At 40.5% G+C, this 23,121-nt stretch overlaps 1 protein-coding gene across 1 annotated transcript; it reads right to left on the bottom strand.

The window, feature by feature from the left end:
* Positions 1–672: 672 nt before the first annotated feature.
* foxm1 (forkhead box M1) lies at positions 673–22,977 on the bottom strand. The gene is made up of 9 exons (XM_060839402.1): positions 22,776–22,977; positions 20,126–20,791; positions 11,535–11,683; positions 10,482–10,640; positions 7,863–7,991; positions 6,235–6,303; positions 5,314–5,371; positions 4,298–4,497; positions 673–2,404 (listed from the first exon to the last, which is right to left on the bottom strand). Exons 2-9 carry the CDS (start codon positions 20,784–20,786, stop codon positions 1,556–1,558), a joined length of 2,274 nt encoding a protein of 757 aa, XP_060695385.1. The 5' UTR covers positions 20,787–20,791; positions 22,776–22,977; the 3' UTR covers positions 673–1,555.
* Positions 22,978–23,121: the final 144 nt, after the last annotated feature.

Genomic DNA, 23,121 nt, shown 5'->3' with positions numbered 1-23,121 from the left:
GTCAAAGAATAGTTAATGAAGGTAGTACCATTGGGGTTTCCGAAAGAAGGATGCCAAACCACTTAAATTAGTTTATGTGATAAACCATCAACTGGTTGAAAGTGGACTACAGATATGTGATTGATGAACAGTGAAGGGCCTTAGCTGAGAGAGAATTTTCGTATTTGCTAAAGTAGGAAGTCAACAGCAAGTAACTTGGAAACATAAGGATGCAAGCTCAAGCTCTTGGTTAGTTTAAAACTGCAGTATAGTGTAGATTCCAAATTCCAAATTTGTAGCTGTTATTGTAGAGCCTTTATGCTGAATTTTAGAATTCTGTTCAGTTATTCATCTTTTTAAAAAGTATGTCACAGAAAGGAATAGTTCACATTCAGTATCAGTATCACATTTAATCTGAAATACATCATGTTTTGAACACCAAACCCAAACTTCGCACATTTAAGTGAATACTTCAATATTTGTAACAAGATGATATGCAAGCTACGTAGCAATACACAGAAGAATGTGGATTCACTGGTCAGGTAGAAGGGACTTGATCTAGTGAACAGGTATCTGTCAAGAAAAATAAAGCCGATAAAGGTACAAAGTGTTGCTTTCTTCCTGGAAATTAGAGTACATGAAGGAAAAACAAATTGCAAGAATTAGAAATTTGAAATAATGAAAAATCTGGAAAAATTTTGCATCTTTGGCAGTTCTGATTACACCCAAATTGTTAACTAGTCAGATACTGACTAATTTCCAACGTTTTCTATTAAAAACTCTTGGGCTGGAGCTGAATGTCGCCAGCTGCTATATGTCAATATTAATGTCAATTGCGAAGATACATCAAAGGTGGACAATTTAAATCAACACTGATCAACCATGACTTGCCTGCATCATCTCATATCTTATTAAATGGACAACAAGCTTCAGTTAAGATCAGACCTTCACTGAAATTAAGAAAGTCACATTCTCCTCTCCCTAAGCATTACAAGGCTTATATTCCCCTTCATATTTCTCTTTTGACATTTTTAAAAATATATTTACAAGTACAATTTACAAAACTTTCTGACATTCCCTGAGGAGACACCAAGAAATAAGAAAATCTGTAGTCAGAATCAAGAAATCTGCTGACTATCATCAGAAATGCAGTGCTCGGGAGATCTCAAGGCCTTTAAAAGTGGCCGAATGTCCTGTATCCAGGAAGATAAAGCAGCAGCAAAGACAGTATGTGCACTCACACGCGGGCAAACTCTCTCTCTCTCACACACACACACACACACACACAAAATCAATACACAGTATGGCAGACACGTGCAAAGGATTGTATATATGAACAGTGATTAATCCAGTTACAATAAGCACAGTCCAGTTGGGTGAGGAACTAAATACCTATAGATACAGACACAAGGAATTGATGACTTCAAAAAATAACCTGAAATTTTGCCAAAGGGTTTAGTCCAAAAAGGTGTTTCTAATTCTAACTTGATAGCTACACCAGTTTGAACATGAAATGGTATTAACATCAAGAATAAAAATAATTTAAGCAGCAAAACTCCTTTCCTCACAAAATGAATTATCTCAGTTCTGGAATTAGTGTTGACCAGCTCATATTCTCAAGTTCGTAATCCTCATCTTCCAGGCCAGTGAAGCTAATGTCCAGTAATATTTTACTAAGACTGTCATTGAGGGTGTCTAAGACCAAGCCTTCAGTCAAAGCTTTGGTGTTTGCATTTATCTGAAGTTCTCGAGAACACCTTCCAGAATTGCCCTCTGAAAGAGGGGAGAATCCTGTGTCAGACACAAGATCCTTAACTGGTGAGTTCAAGAGTTCTCGTGGTGACTCAAAGAGAGCAAAGTCCTTAAATGGTGTACTACTAAAACTCAGGTATCCTGTGTTATTGCGCAAGGGTGTTAGGAAGGAACCACATGGTGTCCTCACGGGACTGAACTCAAATAGGTTGTCGTCTTTTTTCAAAGGGGTCAGTGCAATCTTCCAGCTGTTTGCTACATTAACTGGAGAGCTCTCACTGGTGCCTTTACTGGGGGTTGATGAGGAAGGTAGATCATGGGGCTTCTCTTTAATGGGCGTTTTGAAGTTATAGTCTATTGTGGTGCTTGCAAAATCTGAGCACTGGTCCAAGGTTCTAGACTCATTGAAACCAGACACAAAACCCAAATCTAGTCCACTTTCTGCCATGGACTCACTGGCTTCTGGGAACAGAAGAACAGGTTCCTCCACAGGCTGAAGAACATGTCTCTGCTTTCGCCTGGAACTGCTCTCCTTGGAGACCTCATTGGGTTTTGCTGCTGCAGAATTCTCATGAATATCAGTAACTGGAGGAATTGGTGGAATCAGCATCAGTTTCTCAGTATTCTTTATTGAGGTTGCAGGATGATTACAACTCAGACTCTCATTTGGAACCTTAAAAAGAAAGCACAAAAAAGACTAAATACTTTGAAATCATCCATGTTCAAGGGCAGTGTTACATCTTCTTCTGAAAAATAAAACTTTGCTTAACATTTTTATTTTTAATGTAAATAAACAGAGTCATAGAGATATACAGCATAGAAACAGACTCTTAGGTCCAATTCATCCATTCCAATGAAATATCCTAAATTAATCTAGTCCCATTTGCCAGCATTTGGTCCATTTCTCTCTAAACCCTTCCTATTCGTATACCCATCCAGATGTGTTTTAAATGTTGTACTAGCCTCCACCACTTCCTCTGGCAGCTCATTCCATCCATGCATCACCCTCTGTGTGAGAAAGTTGCCTCTCAGTTCCCTTTTATATCTTGCCCCTCTTACCTTAAACCTATGCCCCCTAGTTTTGGATTTCCCCCACTCCAGGGAAAGGATGTTGCTTATTTACTCTATCCTTGCCCCTAATGATTTTGTAAATCTCTATAAGCTCACCCCATCAGCCTCCAGCCCCAGCCTGTTCAGCCTCTCCCTATAGCTCAAACACTCCAACTCTGGCAACATCCTCATAAATCTTTTCTTAACCCTTTCAAGTTTCACAACATCCTTCCAATAGGAAGGAGACCAGAATTGCATGCAATACTCCAAAGTGGCCGACCCAATGTCCTGTACAGCCACTATGTGACCTCCCAACTCCTATACTCGATGCTATGATCAACAAAGGAAAGTATAACAAATGCCTTCTTCATTATCCTATCTAGCTGCAACTCCACTTTCAAAAAACTTTCAACCTACACTCCAAGGACTCTTTGTTCAGCAACACTCCCCAGGACCTTACCATCAAGTGTAGAAGTCCTGCCCTGATTTGCCTTTCCGAAATGCAGCACCTCATATTTATCTAAATTAAACTCCATCTGCCACTTCTAAGCCCATTGGCCAATCTGATCAAGATCTTGTTGTGCTCGGAGGTAACCTTCTTCACTGTCCACTACACCTATTTGCATGCCAACAGCATAAGCAGGTAGTGATAGACAGAACTAAGCAATCCACAAACAATGGAGCAGATCCAAGCTCTGCCGCCCTGCCACATCCAGTTGTGATTGGTGGTGGACAACTAACCAACTCATTAGAGGAAGAGGCTGCACAAATAGCCTCATTCTCAATGTTGCAAGAGCCAAACAAATCAGTGCAAAAGGTAGGGCTGAACTATTTGTAGCAATCTTCAGTCAGAAGTCTTGAATGGATGATCCATTGAGGCATTCTCCAATGTTTCCAGCATCACAGATACCAGTCTGAATCACTCCATAGGATGTCAAGAAATGGTTGGAGATCTCACCACACTTCACATGTTTAATCAGATAAAAATTAACACTGAGGTGGGTTAATGGGAAACAGACAAGCGAGAGGTGACAATGTGTGTGCGACAGCAAGAGTAGAGGTAGAGGGGGGAGAGAGAGAAGGAGGGAAAGAGAAAGATAGGCAGAGCAGAAGGAGAGGGTTAAGAAAATATTACATGGTAAGAGAAACGCTTAAAGTAAAGGAAAAAGAAATCGTAGTTCAAGGGAGAGTTCTGATTCCACTGTGATATTAGATTCAAGTAAAAACCTTAATTAAACATGTCTAAGTGCACAGAGTTGAAGAATATTTCACTCCATTTGGAAAGTTGGCTATGAAGCTGAAGTGGCTAAAAGATGCTTAGAGTTTAATATTACAGAATGTCTTAACAGGTACAGCTAAAAATGTGTACAGCAGTCTGTCAGAGTTAGCTGATCCCTGGAGCTAATTTTAGGATGATAAAAAACTAATCCAACCAGAGATTTGTAGGAATGCGTTGGCTGACCTGATGACTGTTTGAGTGCCCCAGAGGAATGAACCACATTAGAAAGAACATTACCTTTGGTGCAATCCGAACACGCTTGCGCTTCCTAGCCAACTCGTTACTGCTGCTAGTTGAAGAACGGTGCCCCTGGATTGTTGGTAGGGTGATGTGAGGAGATGGCTGTAGGATGAGGGAGGAGCTGACCGGCAACTGAATGGGTACCAGGTAGGAGTCAGTCCGTGGCAGCAATGGTTTCATCTTTCTCAGATTAACTTCTGTACAAAAAAGTCATGAAAACAATTTATCAAATAGGCCTATTAAAATGTGACTCACCATCTCTGCTCTAGTGTTAAAGATTATGGGATTTGATCTAATTCAGCTCTAAATCAGAATAATAACAATGGAAGCAGCAACGGAGCTCAAAAGTGTGAGGAACTGAATACAATCATTGAAATGATATAGTCAAACTGAAAATTGCAGCACTGGGTTGGGGACATGATTTAAATCCAAAAATCTATAAATATTTGTTGAAACTTAATTCAAATTAGGTGGTTTGAGGTCATACTGGAAATGCTTAACATCTAGTGTAGGAGCTGAACCCCTGACTTCCAGTTTTAACAGAGTTGGAATGAGGGGTAGATGAACAATCGATTTGAGGGAAGCAGATCAATCATTTAAATACTACAGCAATAATTAAACAAGCCATTATTCAATCCTAGGTACATTTACAATGGAAAACTATGCTGCCGTGGTAGTGTCCCTGCCTCTGGGTCAGAAGGTCTAGATTCATGTCCCATCTGCCTGGAGATATGTATTAACATGTTTGATCAGGCTGATAAAAAAAATTACAACAGAAAACAGACCCCTTAAAATAGGTTGGTGTGTTCTGTAGGATTTTCCCCTTACATGGGTGTGTGACAAAACCAAATAAAATTAGGTTATGGAAAAACGATTCATCTCTTTAATACAGAATGAACCAGTACCAAATATGGCATGGAGTTAATGTCAGATGATCCTATCTCTTCAGCAGCTGTATGAACTTTTTCAAAATTAAAGTTCACATTTATCAGAACTGCTACTTTTTCACATACCTGTGCTGGTAGCAACATTACTTTTTGGTAGTTCAGTGGTACCAGTTCGCTTTTGTTGCTAAAATTAAACAGATTAAACCAAAAAAATATTAAATCATGCTTATTTTCATAAACACAAGATTAGTAAACACTGCACATTGCTTCTGCAGAGGCAGATGACATACAATGACACTGAAACCCTTTTAAAACTATAAATATTTGATGCTACTGAACACTAATAGCTGAATCCATGGTTTAGGTACCTCTGATTAATTCATTTTATAATATTGCACAGTCTTCAATTTACAGGCAGTAATTCATCAAATGTCCACTAGCCAGTATGTTCCCTTTAAAGTATGAAATGTAACACAAGGAATGTTCCAAATATTTTTCCTTGCTTAACATTATTTTTGCTTCCTTGATCCACACCCTCTGCGATATTTCCTTCTTGCTCTCTGGGTCCTTTCTATAAGATCATATTTCCTAAATTTCACTTGTCTTACTTTGGAATATTTTAATCCGTTATTTCCCTTCTCTTTTTATTCACTTAGTTTCCCTGTTAATTGCCTTTTTCTTTGATTCTTTTCCACCCATTTGCAGTCACGGTCCTGTGGTCTTATTAATACAATCATATGCCATTTGTGCTTCCCAGAGAAATCAAGAGTCAAAAACAAGCAAAACAATCCTGATTATGAAGTCAATATTTACCTATAAAGCATAGGTAAAGCATTGTTCAAAGCAACAGTGGAACAGAGACCAAGAAAAGTAATTAATGCATTCAGTTTTAAATATGGGATTATGCCAACAAAGAGAAATAAAAGCTGAGATTATAGATGTCTTGGTTCAAATATCAACAATAGTAATATCTCCTTCTCCCTGCCAGCTAAACAGAGATCAACACAAAAAGGTGACAAGATGCTGCCAAGAGCATATAGGTCTTACTTGTTGACAGACCAGCACAGGCACTGCTTGGATCCAATGGGTTTGGTCAGTTGGGCTGTAATCCGATGACTGCATGAAATGTCAATCAAGAATGAGAAGTGTTGAAAGTTAAAATGCATGTATAAATTGTTTAAAAATGTTCACATCATGTTGGAATAAAGTGCCTCCCAGCAACTGGGTATTTTTACTGAGTTCAATAAACGCAGCACTCATACAACTATCTCTTTCTGTAAGAACATCAAGAAGAACGGATATATAAATCTTTTCAAGTGCTCAGGACATCCTTATTGCCTTACAGCTAGTGAATGTCCTTTTAAATGTAATTACTGTTATTCTGTAAGTAAATACCATAGACACTTATGAAAATAACTCCATGGATGAAGAACTTCAGTTACTTCAATAGATTGAAGAGCCTGAGGTTGTTTTAATTCGAACAGATTAAGGGGATTTGATAGAGGTGTTCAAAATCAAGAGGGGACCTGGACTGAACAGATGGAGAGAAGCTGTTTCCAATGCTCAAAGGGTTGAGAACTGCAGGGCACACATTTAAGCTGTCATTGACTTAAAGTGTTTGGCAAAAGAACCATTGGCGATATCAGGAAAAATCTTCACATAGCAAGTAGCTAGAATCGGAAATGGAGTACCTGACAGAGATTGTTGAAGATTTAATTACATGTTTCAAAAGCATTTGAAGGGAAAATATTTACTGGACAACAAAGAAAGGGCAGAGGAGAGGTACTAGTTAACTGGCTGTTGCAGAGAGATACGTGGACATGACAGACTGATTTTTAAAAATATTCGCTCATGGGACGTGGGCACCACTGGCCAGTTAGCGTTTATTGTCCATTTCTAGCTACCCTTGATAAGATGGTGGTGAGCTGACATCTTAAATCACTGAAGTCCACATGCTGTAGGTTGACGCACAGTGGCGTTAGGGAGGGTATGGTCTCCTTCAGTGCTCAATCTTTGTTTTGCCTGTGCCTGTCACATGATATTCATGCAAAGCCTCAATGATAACAAATCTGAAATACTAAATTCAAGAATTTTGGAGCATAAGTTGATATGACAGGAACATGGATGGAGTAACCTAGTTTACCAACAGCACTGAATGTTTGGTTTACAGGTATTATTCGACTAAAACATTAGACAATATAAAATGCCATTTCTTTTGCAGAGAAGCTGGAGTTGGAATTCCAGTCAAAAAAATCCTGGTTATAAAGTCATATTTGATCTGTGTTTGGATAGGTAAGCCTGGCTCACATAAGTATATTAATTACTGGATATTTCTTTTTTCCCTTTCTATTGCAATGCAATTAGCCTCTATTTTGATTTTTAATATTAACTGCAGATCAAAATTCAAAAGGAAGAAACTGTTCAGCTAGTCTCTGCAAGATAATAGAGAAAAACTCCAGATATAAGTCAACTATTACTATTTAACATGGTGAAACAATTTCTTTGATTTCGACATAGAATATAGAACAAAATAATTAAACAGACTGTGAAGTGACTATCTAGGACAACTCAATCAGAATGTTGAGATAAGTAATCTGATACTTAGCCAGCTCTCAACTAGAAACCATACACCTGCACAAAAGGCTTATTTCTTAGAAAATACACAGAGAACACACCTTAACAACCTGGTCCAATGTCAAGAAGCGGTTGGCTTCAGCACGGATTGTCCAGTGTGATATCTTGCCATTATGAGACGTTTGACGTATGAACATATCATGCAGAGACAGATTGTGCCGAATAGAGTTCTGAGAGAGGGACACACAAGTTAGCTGTTATGAAAATGATGTTTGTTAACTTTTAAGTATTTATTGGTAAATAGTGAAAAACAACAATTTGCATTTATATAGCACCTATAACATAGCAAAGTGTCCCAAAGTGCTTCATAGATGCGTTAATAAAAGTTAGCATTAAGAAAGTAGCTTCTTGATTAAAAAAAATGTTTCAAGCACAACAAAAGGTATGTTAAATTTTTTAAAAAATCAACCAACATAATTCTTCCTCTAGCAACAGTCACACATAATTACTCAGGAATGATGTGGCCTTTGCAATTTGTGTTACAGCTTTTTGGAATCAACTGTAAGCAGTATAAGCAGTATAAAAAGTGACTGTTTTGTTTTATTTTAGTTAGGTGGTAAAGCACATATCAAATGTTAACCTGAGAGTATCCCACATTTTTAGTTTTTACATTTCAGGCCTTACAGTACATTTAACCAATATCTTCAAAATGGAAACATATGGATTTCAAGCCCTTATTAAAGCCAGGTTGAATAAATTTGTTAATTTAATTTCATATCTCCAGAAAATTCAGGACTCCTAAATCAGCGGTGCATAAATTGTATTGCTAGCAACACATCAGAGGAAAGCACAAAGCAGAGGTTAGGCAAATGTCCATTGGGAGACCTTCACCTTGGTCAGTTTAGCTAAAAGAACGACATGAGACTGGTGAATTGGCAACTTCTTGACCAGAGGTTGACCAGAAATTAAACTGGGCCAGTCATAAAAATAATGTGGATACAACAGCAGGTCAGAAGCTGTGTATTCTAAAACAAGTTACTCATCTCGGAACTCCCTAAAGCCTTCCAACATCTAGAAGGCATGTATCAGAGTGTAACAGAATACTCTCCACTTGCCTGGGTGAGTGCAACTCAATCAATGTTCAAAAAACTCAACACCATCAAGGTCAAAGTAGCCTACTTGATTGACATTCCATCCATCAATTTAAAGATTCACTTCCTTCGAGAATCGGAGCAGTGTGAATCCAACCTATGTACTGCAATAACTCACCAAGGCTTCTTAGACAGAACTTTCCAAAACTGCAACCTCCACTACTTAGATCAACACACAAGGGCAGCAGATGTATGGGGACACCAATGCTTGCAAGCTTCCTCCAAACCATAAACCATCCTGACTTGACACTACATGACAGTTACTTCTTTGTTGCTGGGTCAAAATCCTGGAACCCTCTCCCTAACAACACTGTGGATACCCCAACGCCAAATGAATTGCACAATTCAAGAAGGCAACTCACCGCCTCCCTCTTGAGGGTAATTAGGGATGTGCAACAAACACTGGCCGTGCAGCGATGCTCATGCACCATATTAGAATACTGAAAAAAATTGCCACTTGCAATTACATATAAGTCAGTAAAGCACACCTTCCAATATGTTAACTACAAACAAAAAAATCAGAGGACAATTTAATCACAGCTTTGAAGAGGAGGCCCACTATATAGACTTAGCAATGTGATAAACTTTCTCCATCCTATGTATTGTTTTTTGTTTAATGTAGAAGTTAAATTCAGCATTCCTTTCTGATTATTAAATTACATTTTCTGTGTCACACAACCACGTTAGCAGTAAAATAGAAAAAGATTATGTTTAAATGGTGAGAAACGATTAAATATTGAAGGCATGTCTTCTAACATACAAAAGTAACATACAAGTACTGAAAGCAATTAGGAAGGAAATAGTTCACCAGCTTTTATTGCAAGTGGGCTCAAGTACAAAAGAAATGGATTTTTGCTATAATCTCAATAACAAATTCAGAGAACAATGTACAGTTTTATTTTCTGTAATCAAGGAAGCTTTGGAGGGGCTGCAGCAAAAGTTGTTCCATTAATTGAGTTGTTTGTCTTTGAGGAGGGATTGAGTAAAACTTCCCAGAATTGATAAAAATGGAAGGTTATTTCATTGAAACACTTAAGATTCTGAACTAGGGACGGTCTCAAAATAGATGGTCGTGTAGAAAATTGTTTGTCCAGAATCATTGCGATTCTCTACCGTAGAGGTCTGTAGATGCTCAAATTGTTGAGTTTACTCAACATTGCAATTGAAAGTTGTTTCATTTCTAGTGGACATGGGATCAGGCAGTAAAGTTAGTTAGGATGATGGTCTATCGTGATTTTGTAGAATGCCATAGCAGCCCTGAATGGCCATTTGATTTACTCCTCCACCTGTTTCATAAGTTTTTACTTTTCATATTTGTTTGCATGACAACAAATCAACCTGGACGCAGATATTCTCCAACTTCTTGGGAAGTGCAAGGTTCTGCCATGGCGAGAGACAAATGTTCTTTGCTCTCAACCTCCCCATAAAGATGTTCTGCAGCCTGTGCCCTACACAGCTCAAATCAGGAACTGAGTTGGACTCCCTCCATCCTGTGATACATTAGTGATCCAAGGTTCAGTGGCAATCTTTACAGCACTATCACAAAGAACATAGATATTTTCATATTACCTTCCAACCTGGTTTGGCCACATGCTTGAAATAGGGGAAATGATCCTCAATCCAGGTGTAAATTTCCTTCAGGGTCATCCTCTTGCTCTGGGTACTGTTTATTGCAAACTGAATCATGGCCATGTAGGAGTATGGAGGCCTTTCGTGAACAGACTCTGGCTGTATTAAGGAGAGAGTCCATAGTAAACAAAAGCAAAATACTGTGGAAAATATAACAAAAGCAACTTTTTGAATGATGTATGCTAGGTGACATAGCAGATTCACATAAGGTGTTTTACACTACTGAATTCTAATGTTAGTCAGGTCAGTTCTTGGACAGCTACAGTAGGAATGGATTCATGAGAGGTCTTTTCGTCTGCCCCAGCACCTGATGGTGTAAGCTACTTACATACAGGGCAAAGTTTACTTTCCTTAACCAAGCAAAAGTGGCCCCACTCAAAACAAAGATAAACAGAGCATTTGTAAAACCTGCTACACTAATCCAGCATCTCTTCTTTCAAATAAACTATTCACCATATTCTATTCATCCTTCAATTCCAAAAATATTGATCTCAGCTTCAATATATTTGGTCCATTCAGTGCTTGATCAGGTAACTGACTCAAGTTTTAACATTCTACAATTTCTTGATACTACTCTAAGATTACACAAGAAAACAAGAACAGACGATAGTTCCTGCCTTAGCTAACTACCTTGCCTCTTTGCCCAGCTACCAGTACCCAGTACAAAGAATTCTGATTTCTTAATTTGTATAATTGAGTTGACCAGTACAGCTGCCTCTGGCATCAGCAAGTGCATTCCTTACCATCACATATTCATTATGCCCTAATCCCATCTCTCTCCCTTCCAAACTTATCTGTTCAATGATATTTGCCTCCTGCTCCCTTTACATTCTGTGCACCCACTTTTTGAATACTCATTTATTGTTCCTCGCCCCAATGCTTCCTTTGCATATTTACATGTAAATTAAGGGTACAAAATGATAAATACTTTGAGATGATACAGCTTTTGAAATGCCTCAGGATTGAATACAGAGATGGATGAACAGCACTCACAGTGGCACTTTCTGGTGGAGGCTCTTGGTTTTCTTTCTCAGCTTCATCTTTCACGCTGCAAGCCCCCAGGCTATCCGTGCTCATTTTACCCAGCCACTGAATGTTGGTCAGACTGTCATCCAGGAGAAGACGTTCAGGAACTTTGGTGACTAAGGGAAGGAAAACAATGGCAGAGATTTTGCATTAAAAGTAGAAATCTTGCCTAAAGTAGGTCAGCCACTGTAGATCACTGAAGCATCTTTCTTGTGATCAGATTCTGTCTTCAGGACCTATTATGTAAACCTTAGTCTAGTGCATCTCAATTACATATTACACTGCAATTCACAATGTTCAGTCAATTGTTCCATTTTGACCAGGAGACTGACAGCAGTTTACCACAAAAACATAGCTTCCCCCTTGCTGATTCTGCAATTGAATCAGTTTTGGGGAAATTTGTGTTTGACACCAGTGGAAGTTATTGCAAAACTAAAACTACTTAATAGTATCAAAATATCCCAACAATGCAGTTATTTTCTGGTAATGTGTGACAATTAGGGACTACTGTATGACTTAGTCACCTTCCAAACTTGTTGACCTTGGAGTCATCCACATCCATTGGTTGCAGAGTTTTATACCTCACTGAATGTTATAAAGGGCGCTGTTGTAAAAGGCAACTATACTGAATGGGTTAATGTTTGAAACTGCAATAAACTCCAACCAATTTGATAATGTTACATGGACCTGGATGAGGAGAAAGTAGATCAGTTCAGGATTTTGTAGAATGAAGAGCTATTTCTTAGGCCAACTTGTAAATCTTTGTAACAATGTTTAATTAGCTAATGTAACTTATGCCTGATTGCTATAATGCAACAGACTACATCTTGATTAAGCTAAGAGCCTCTTCTGTTAAGCTACATTACAAGGTGCCCTAGTTTAACCGTGGCCCATTTACTGTTAGTTTGTTTTAATGCCAGTAAGTTATTGGGATCTGCAATCCCATTGAGTACATCAAGATGTAGTTAAATATTGTTTATCTGACAAAATTTGTGCCATTTTGGCATGATTTCTCTCACTCTGACTTGAGGTCTCTCTAAATGCCACACTTCTATTTCAAGTCTGCATCAGGTCACCTTTATTCATCAAACTCCCAGATTGCCTGCTTGAGCTATCAATTATTACTGGTAAAGTTGTTCCGCTGCAAATAGCATCTATTTCAGAGACTACCTGACTTCCAGTGTTGCTATAGTAAATCAAGTAATTCCTTGGATCCAGTCAAGGAAAGATAATGTTGGCAACAAACTACCTCAACCACAAGCTGGTAGCGTTTTGCATTGCAGCACACATCAGTTCATGGTAGCTACAGTGGTCATTATTACTTATAACACAAGGCAATGACGTTGAGAAACAGCCTGCAGAGAAACCCATGGAAAGAGCAAGAAGGGAGAAACTGCACTCAATAGCATTTTTCTTCAAGCCTGGCAATACAAGCTCATCATATCGGGCAATTACTGACTCATTAGGGAAACAAACCTCTGTCAGATTAGATTAGATTACTTACAGTGTGGAAACAGGCCCTTCGGCCCAACAAGTCCACACTGACCCGCCGAAGCGCAACCCACCCATACCCCTGCATTTACCCCTTACCTAACACTACGGGCAATTTAGCATGGCCAATTCACCTGACCCGCACATCTTTGGACTGTGGGAGGAAACTGGAGCACCCGGAGGAAACCCACACAGTCACGGGGAGAACATGCAAACTCCACACAGTCAGTCGCCTGAGGCGGGAATTGAACCCGGGTCTCTGGCCCTGTGAGACAGCAGTGCTAACCACTGTGCCACCGTGCCGCCCACATTTCGAAGTTCAGCTAGAAAGCAAATGAGTAAAGTTAAAAGAAGAATACATTGCGATTCTCTGTGTTAGCAGAACAGAATTGCTCCCATTTGATCATCACTGAAGCATGACAGGAATTAGGAAAGTTTATGAAAACCGTAGAACTGGAAAATAATAAGCATTACAAATTACTTGAACTTATTGATCAATCTTTGTCTAAACGTGCTCAGGCACCAACACATCCTGGTGAACAAATTATAATAGCAGATTCAAACTTGATGTCAGATGAGGAACCAATACAAGCTCAAGAGGGATATTTCAATTATTTATCTCCTAAGGAAGAATTATCAGTATTAGTGACAGAATTACGTCATCGGCTATCCTCAAGTAGCATGATGTGAACATGTTGGATTCACTAGTAAGAAAACTATGGAGGTTATGTAAACATTATAACCTAAATTACAAGTTAAAGTGTTTACATACTTCAACACAGATTGCCAAAACAGACTGAAGATGGGTTGCGTACAACTCTGAAGTGAGGTGACCAATTATGGGGCCCAGATATCCAGGATATGGCTAAAAGGAAAACACCTGTTTCGATAAAGCAGCCGCCGGCAATGAAGGGAATTCATGAGATTAAAGGTCCCCCCAGCTAATATTATGGACAACTAATTGATCAGCAAAGTAGTGTTCCTCTGTGAAAGAAAAATCAGGAGATTAAGCATCCTGCAGATGTCTGACTAAGCATGCTGCTCTCCCTGATGAACATTTAAGAGATAAAAGGTCCTCCAGTGAAGAGACAGCTTAAAGAAGGTTAAGAACAGCATCAAGGTCGACATCTCTCAAACCAAACACCTAACAATTTTCCAAGTCCCAAGTGAACTCTATCTGAAGATTATGAAACCTCCAGTCAGCTTGAATTTGAGAAGTCTGAGATTCAACATATTGTCTGGCTAACACCAATTGTTACAGTTAACCTGAGAATGCAACTTTAAAAAAAAGTTTTGTGATTTACATATGAAAGAAGTGAAACTATCATGGTATTTGAACAGATGAAATAATCAACAGACAATCAAGGTATTTTTCGATGTATAATTTTAGTTACATCGCACTGTAAACTTTTGCTATAAATTCTGTACCTTACAATTGTGTCCTCCACTATCACCTGATGAAGGAGTGGCGCTCCAAAAGCTAGTGCTTCCAATTAAACCTGTTGGACTACAACCTGGTGTTGCGTAATTTTTAACTTTGTACACCCCAGTCCAACACCGGCATCTCTAAATTGAGATTATGTGAATGCATGTCTGTCTTCTGGGCAGGAGGAGAAATGGTGGTAAATGTAACTACGTGCATGAATGCATAAGTGTCAACGATGGGAACAGAGCTTGGGAGAGATGTTATAAACGTTATGGTTCGAAAAGGGTTAAAGTTGGAGACTGCATTAAGCTCCATGGAATCTGGCAAATGGCATACCGGCTTGTTGCAGAGTGAGGAAAGGCAGAACAGTTTAGAAGTTTGTCGAGTAAAGATCTTGGGTCTCCTCATAATCTTTGAACAGTGTCCAACTTACTACTGTAACTTGTACCTGAATGCTTATATTAAAAATAATGCATTTTTATTCAAACGAGGACCTCTTTTCATGAAGACTCACTGGCACTTTTCTTCTAATGTAAACTCATGTAAAGTAGTTCAGTGAAGATACAAGTTAACACTGTTGAACATTGTGCATTGATTCATCAATGCAACTCACCAGAATTTAAAATGCAGGAAGGGAATTGTGGTTGTTGGAGCCCAAAGGATATTGCTCAGGATTGTGTCATAGGCCTGTATCTGACATCGATTGTAAGTACAGAAGTAGGTTTGCTTGCTGAAACTCACGGTTTAGTTTCTATTTGCATCTCCTCAGGCATTCTTGAATGCAGTAAGATCATGACCGGGGTAGAGAGTGTCTTGTTGGAAAAGTACAGCAGGTCAGGCAGCATCCGAGGAGCAGGAGAATCAATGTTTCTGGCCAAAACTCTTCAATCGGGAATGACGTTTGTGAGCCGCAGGGCTGAGGTAAATGGGGGGGGGGGGGGGGGGGGGGGGGGGGGTGGGGGGGGGTAGCTGAGAATGCAATAGGTAGATGAAGGGGAGGGGGAAGGTGATAGGTCAGAGAGGAGGGTGGAGTGGATAGATGGGAAAGGTGATGGGCAGGTCAAGAAGGATGTGGCGAGTTGGAGGCTTGGGACTGGGATAATGTGGGCGGAGGAGAAATGAGGAAACTGGTGAAATCTACATTGATCCTGTGTGGTTGCAGGGTCCCAAGGTGGAATATGAGGCATTCTTCCTCCAGTTACCACCCGATAAGGATTTGGCGATGGAGGAAGCCCAGAACCTGTATGGCCTCGATGGAGTGAGAGGTGGGGTTTAAATGTTCAGTCACGGGGCGGTAGGGTTGGTTGGTGCGGGTGTCCCATGTTCTCTGAAGTGATCCGCAAGTAGGCGTCCTGTCTCCCCAATGTAGAGGAGACCACATCGGGTGCATTGGATGCAGTAGATGACATTGATGGAGGTACAGGTAAATTTCTGTCGGGTGTAGAAGGACCCTTTGGGGCCTTGGACGGAGGTCAGGGGAGTGGTGTGGGCGATGCCTTCGCAATTCCTACGGTAGCAGGGGAAAGTGCCGGGGAGTGCTGTGTGGTCTGGTTGGGGGGGGTGCGTGGGTCTGGTGAGGGAGTTGCAAAGCGAATGGTCTCTCTGGAACGCTGATGAGGTTGGGGAGGGAAAACATATATCTGGTGGTGGGGTCTGTTTGTAGGTATCGAACGTGGCGGAGAATGATGCAATATATACAGACATCGGTGGGTGGAAGGTGAGGACCGCACGTTCCTGTCCTTGTTGCGTTGGGAGGGGTGGAGTTCCAGGGCGGTGGTGCAGGAAGTGGAGGACATGCGCCAGAGGTCATCATTGACCATGTGAGAAGGGAAACTGCGATCTTGGGAAAAGGAGGCCATTTGGAATTTTCTAAAGTGGAATTGGTCATCCTGGGAACAGATACAGCAGAGGCGGAGGAATTGGGAATAAGGGATGGCGTTTTTACAAGAGGTAGGGTGGGAGGAGGTGTACTCTAGGTAGCGTGAGTCGGTGGGCTTGAAATAGATGTCTGTGGTTAGTCAGTCGCTGGAGATGGAGATGGAGAGGTCCAGGAAGGGGAGGGAGGTGTCCGAGATGGTCCAGGTGAATTTGAGGTCAGGGTGAAAGGTGTTAACGAGGTTGATAAACTGTTCAACCTCCTCGTGGGAGCACGAGGTAGTGCCGATAGTCATTGATGTAGCGGAGGAACAGGGGGTGGAGGGTGGTGCCAATATAACTGTGGAAGTGGACTATTCCACATACCCAACAAAGAGGCAAGCATAGCTGGGTCCCATGCAAGTGCCCATGGCTACCCTTTGGTTTGGAGGTAGTGGGAGGATTGGAAGGAGAAGTTGTTAAGGGTGAGGACGAGTTCATCCAGGTGGATGAGGGTGTCAGTGGGAGAGTACAGTTTGGGATGGCGTGAGAGGAAGAAATGGAGGGCTTGGAGGCCTTCATCATGGTGGATGGATGTGCATGAGGACTGGATGTCCATGGTGAAAATAAAATGTTGCTGGCCGGGGAAATGGAAACCGTGGAGGAGGTGAAGGGCGTGGGTGGTGTCCCGAATAAAGGTGGGGAGTTCCTAGATGAAGTGGGACATGGCTTGAACAATATTCAGGCTTGGGCAAATAAGGAGAAAGTACTATTTGTGCCACCCAGGTGGTGAGTGATGACAATGTCAAACAGGAAATTCTAGCCATCTTCCTTTACACTTTACATAATTGAATCCCCTCCATCAACATCCTACACTTCTATGTTTGGTATATCAGTTCATCCGGAATTTTAAGAGAGATTTTGAAACTACAACAATCTACTTATTAATTTTAAACCCACCAGTCTGCGACAAGCCGGCATGACATTTGCCAGATTCCATGGAGCTTAATGCAGTCTCTTAACGTTTATAACATCTCTCCCAAGCTCTGTTATGACACACCTCTGTGCGGTATCATGTCCTAAAGTGGAACTTAAACCCAGATTTTCTGGTCCAGAAATAGGGACATTACCACTGCACTACAAAACCGTCTATGCTGATATCAATGTTACCTCATTAAAACCCCTCTGCTTTTGACACCTCTATCTAATCTTCTCTTTACTTTATGAAATTGATAAATCTGTTTTCTGGGCACATGAACGGAAATACCGACAGTCAGTGGGGCTGTTGCCTTGTGGGATGTTGCTAGTAGATGAGGGAAAGGTACAGGCCATCTCTTTTATAACATGTTAAATATTGTGGAACTAACTGTATTCTTAAGGAAGGCTTGTTTTACTTTAGAGAAAACAAGATCATGCACATAGCTGCCTCCAACAGGGAAACTGATGAATTAAGGCATGTGCCTTAAATTCAATAAACACTCAAAACCATAACATCAAAGTGTCTAAAGTAGTTGTAATTTCAGCTTTTGTTTGCTTGAAGAGTGGGGCTTTTTCGAGCACAGCCATGAGTTTTTCCACCACAATAGATCTATACCTCCATAGATAATTCTGCCATGCACTTAGAAAAATCAGTTTGACAATTTAGCACATGCAAAAATATAAGAAAGTGGTTGTATAATGTAAGTTGGAATTATAGACTGGAGCTTACTTGTGGGGATCATCTAAGAACATTCTCAATGGAAATTCTTAGCTTCTATACATCTTAGAATCATTAAGATATACAGCACTGAAACAGCCCCTTCAGTCCACCACGTCCAAGCTGATCAGATATCCCAAACTAATTGAGTTCCATTTGCCAGCACTTGGTCCATATTCCTCTAAACCCTTCCTACTCATATACCCATTCAGATGCCTTTTAAATTTTGTAATTGTACCATCCTCCACCGCTTCCTCTGGCAGCTCATTCCATATACACACCACCTTCTGTGTGTAAAAGTTGTCCCTTAGATCCCTTTTAAACTGTTCCCCACTCACCTTAAACCTATGCCCTCTGATACTGGATTCCCGCACCTAGTTTTCTACTTACCTATTCATGCCCCTCTAGAACATTCACCCCTCAACTCCAAAGAAAACAGTCCCAGCCTATTCAACTTCTCCCTGTAGCTAAAATCCTTCAAACTTGGCAACATTCTTGTAAATCTTTTCTGAACCCTTTCAAGTTTCACAACATCCTTCTGATTGGAGGGAGACCAGAATTGTATATGATATTCCAAAAATGGCCTAACCATTGTCCTATACATCGCAACATGATCTCCCAACTCCTATACTCAATGCTCTGACCAATAAAGGAGAGCATACCAAACGCTTTCACTATGCCATCTACTTGCAACTTTCAAGGAACTATGAGAAATTGTCTGTAAATTACTCAAAGAACAAAGGAAATTACAGCACAGGAACAGGCTGTTTGGCCGTCCAAGCTTGCGCTGATCCAGATCCCCTATCTAAACCTGCCACCTATTTTCTAAGGATCTGTATCCCTTTGCTCCTTGCCCATTCATATATCTGTCTATCTACATCTTAAGTGATGCTATCATTCCTGCCCCTACCACCTCCACTGGCAATGTGTTCCAGGCAACCACCACCCCTCTGCGTAATGAATCTTCCATGCATATCTCCCCTAAACCTTTCCCCTTCTCACTTTGAACTCGTGACCCCTAGTTATTGTTCTCCACTCTGAGAAAACGTTTCTTGCTATCCAACCTTCTACACCTCTCATGGTTTTGTAAACCTCAATCAGATCACCCCTCAACCTCCGTCTTTCCAATGAAAATAATCCTAATCTATTCAACCTCTCTTCATAGCTAGCATCCTCCATACCAGGCAATATCCTGGTGAATTTCCTCTGCACCCTCTCCAAAGCATCCACATTGTTTTGGTAATATGGCTACCAGAACTGTACACAATTCTAAATGTGGCCGAACCAAAGTCTTATACAACTGTAACATGACCTGCCAACTCTTGTACTCAAGACCCCGTCTGAAGGAGGAAAGCATGCCGTACGCCTTCTTGACCACTCTGCTAACCTGCATTGCCACTTTCGGGGAACAATGACCTGCACACTCAGATCTCTCTGTACATCAATTTTCCCTAGGACTTTTCCATTTACTGTATAGTTCGCTGTTGAATTGGATCTTCCAAAATGCATCACCTCACACTTGTCCAGTTTGAACTCCATCTGCCATATCTCTGCCCAACTTTCCAATCGATCTATATTCTGCTGTAGTCGCTGACAATCCCCTTCACTATGTGCTACTCCATCAATCTTAAGTGTCATCAGCAAACTTACTAATGAGGCAACCCACACCTTCCTCCAAATCACTTATGTATGTTATCATTTATGTTATACTCATTTAACTAGACTGTAAGTTCATATTATGTTTGTCCTCTTTTTTCAGCAGCTGTTCTCAAACTGTCATAAATGGTCAATAATTATTTGAGAAATCAATAAATGAGCTGTAATTCATAATATATAATCTAATTTGCTGGAAATCAAATGCATAGGTCTACATAGTAATTCCTATGTACAGTAGAAATGAAAAGAAAAATTATGCCTCAAGTCTAAAAATAAAACTTTCTTAAAGAAAGTTGCACATAAAATGCTTCTGGTAAGATATTTCATCTGAGGAAGATTTAGTATTTTGATCAGTGTTCCAACGTCTTTACAGAATAAAATTTCTATCTAGTCTTCTTGTGTAGTCTTATGATCTCACAGGGCTCTGTTTCTTACCTGTACCAGCCTCTTGGTCATACAAAGATGAAGGCACTGGTGTTTGAGGTTCTTGAACCGAGAAATCATCCTCCTTTTTGATGCTAATATTACTTATAAAGTCTGGTATGGCCAACTTGCCACTAGAGTTAGCAACTGTTAAACTTGGCTCCTCCTGTAATTCCATGGATTTTTTTTCCCTTCCCAGAAGGGGTGCACATGGATCATTACTTTCCAAAGACTGACTCTGGCGAGAGGAGGAAGTTGCATTACCGCTCAAAAGAATAAATTTCTTGGGTCCATTGGAGCCACTCTCCTTTCCCTTTGCCGTGAGTGCTGCTATGATGCTTTGAAGATCTGCATCTTTTGGAATTAACACAACCTGTGTGTTGGGCAGTGAAGGATGGTTTACAATCCGAATCCTCTCAGGGATTTTTTGTGTCTCAACGGCTGTGTGTTTCTGAGAGTGTCTTAAGTCATCCTTTGTTGAACAAGTGCTATCTGTGTCAAAACTTGTGGGCTCAGGTTTGTATTTACTCCCATCATTCTTGTCAGGAGGATTCTCCTTTATATCTACTGGATTATTGAATGTCAGGGGACGCTTCCTCCTTTTCAGAATCAAAGGCCTTCTTGGACTGGCCTTCATTATTGTAACAGGAGCTTCTTCAGTAATACACCACATAGTGCCTGCAACAGTAGAATTCAATTAGAAACTCTTCACATTGCCAGAAATAAAAGTAACAATCAATTAACAGACTCAAATGCCAACTGTTAAATTCACTAGTTATGGGTTAGATTTATTTTGAATAACAATGAGATGCCACTTTTAAGGCATCACAATGATTCAGTGGTCATCACTGTTACTTCACAGCACCAGGAACCCGGGTTCAATTCTATCCTTGGCCGACTGTCTATGTGCTTATTCTCCCCATTTCTACATGGGTTTCTTCCGGGTGCCCCGGTTTCACTCCCCACTGTCCAAAGATGTGCAGGTTAGGTAGACTAACTATGTTAAATTGCTCACAGTGTCAGGAATGTGCGAGCTAGGTGCATTAGCCATAGTAATTGCAGAATTACAGAGGTAGGGAAGTAGATCTGGGTGGGTACTCTTCAGAGGCTTGATTGGCTGAATGGCCTGCTTACACGCTTTAAGGATTCTACGAAATTGAATATTTTGATAAGGCAATTTATTTTTTCTCTGTAACTAATAAGTCTGTACAGTGAGAAAACAGATTATTGCAGCAGTTTGGTTCTGGTCAGAATTCAGGTGAACACTATCAACGTTATCAAATTATACCAGAGAAATTGAAAAACAGGAACCCATGACCTCTAAACTGTTTGTATCATCTCAGCATTCTTTTCAGTCCTAGTTCTAATCTTCACTTATATTTAAACACTAAAAGTATTAAATAACAATAATCATAATTTTAATCTGTGTGGACAATCACTGATGATGAGACTCCAAGTATTCTCAACTTCTTGCATGAGGATTTCAGTTTTCAACTGAGCAACATGAATTCCAGAAGATTCATCCTTATAGTGAAATGTCTTATGCAATACCTAACCACCTTCTGATTGTCCCAACACATATATACTCAGTTTTCCACTAGCAGTTGTCCCAAATGACGAGATCTTTTGGAAAGTCATATTGTGTCACAAACATGGCCTCTAAGTAGTTATGTACGTAGTGCATTCCCAATAATCCTTGTGCATCTATCCTGTTACTAATGTGAAGCTAAGAGAGCTGTAGTTATTGTATTTCTTTTCTAAATATTGCAACGATGTCACCTTGAAACCCACAATTCCCACAAACTAGTATAGATTTGGGCCATCCGCTGACCCATTGTTCTAACAATTAAGTGGATCAATAAAAAGGAGTTAAAATGAAAGGGTAAAAAGAAAATAACGGTTTCATTTGTTAGGCTACAATTTAGAATACTGTGTACAATGTTTGGGTAATTGTTACAAATCAAAAATATCCGATTTGAATATTTCCAATGGTTGGGAAACAATACTTGCAAGGAAAGAATTTAGTTACTAGGTCTAATTCCACTGGAGAAGAATGAAAGAAGGTTTAATCAATTCTTTCCTTGTACGGCAAGAATGTTGAATGGATAAACTGAGGGATGTGAAACAGTAGAGATCAATTAAGACATGAGAGTTAATGTCCTGAAGATTTGTGTTATTGAAAGGCACGGTCAGAGGTCACCATGGCGTGTTTACCCAGTATCCTCAGCAAAAGAACCACATAAATGTCCTCTCAGAGGCGAAGATACCGCCAATCTAATGGGCCTAACCAACTGATGGTACAAGTGTACTGTGCTTTGAAGTTAAGATCCAGTATATTCTCCACGGTCTCCTCATGACCGGTCTTGCGGTGTAAACCAAATAACAATCCGGTAAACATTGGATGTATCATAAGATGGTTGTTTTAGTCATGGGCATCCGGTCACATTGCCAAGGTGACAGACAGCGTTGGCTGGCGACGGACAAACGGCCGGATGGGGCGAGCTCTCAGCTGACACACGGCTCTAGAATCCAGGACCGTTGTTACAGTTAACTTCACCCTGAACTTAATGCGAATGACCGGGAGAGGGGTCCGGTACTGATCGGTTTTCGGGAGATACTGGAGCCCACCACAGGTCCACGGTCCCTTCTCCCACTCACTCACCGGCATATTACTGAGATCCGCACGGCGGATCCAGCTGCCTCGCCCCGGTCACAATACCCCAACCTCCCTCGGAGTCTGCTAGAGTCCGATATGGTCTATCAAGGCGTCTGTCCCTCCGCCTGTTGCTGGTTTGGATAAAGGCAGCGATTCTCTGGCCTCGGCCTGGATTTTGCAGCCTCCGTGTCCGAGCTCCGGCTCCAGAATCTGCTGAATTTTTTGTTACAGTTTGGAGCCAGTTGGATCTTTTTGAATTTCCAGCGTTCTGTCAACATGAACCAATCGAATCATTCCGTTGAGACCAGGTGGTACGGGGGCGTCCAATCAGCGAGCTTAACGCGCCTGGTTG

The sequence above is a fragment of the Hemiscyllium ocellatum genome, chromosome 19, assembly GCF_020745735.1.
Source record: "Hemiscyllium ocellatum isolate sHemOce1 chromosome 19, sHemOce1.pat.X.cur, whole genome shotgun sequence".
NCBI classification, from domain to species: Eukaryota; Metazoa; Chordata; class Chondrichthyes; order Orectolobiformes; family Hemiscylliidae; genus Hemiscyllium; species Hemiscyllium ocellatum.
This window is presented reverse-complemented; position numbering and strand designations above follow the sequence as displayed.

Coding starts and splice junctions, on each gene's coding strand:
- foxm1 (XM_060839402.1), bottom strand. CDS start 20,786: ATGTGGTGTATTACTGAAGAAGCTCCTGTTACAATAATGAAGGCCAGT. Junction 11,684..20,125: donor TGACCAAGAGGCTGGTACAG/GTAAGAAACAGA, acceptor TCCTTCCCTTAG/TCACCAAAGTTCCTGAACGT. Junction 10,641..11,534: donor CTCCACCAGAAAGTGCCACT/GTGAGTGCTGTT, acceptor TCCTTAATACAG/CCAGAGTCTGTTCACGAAAG.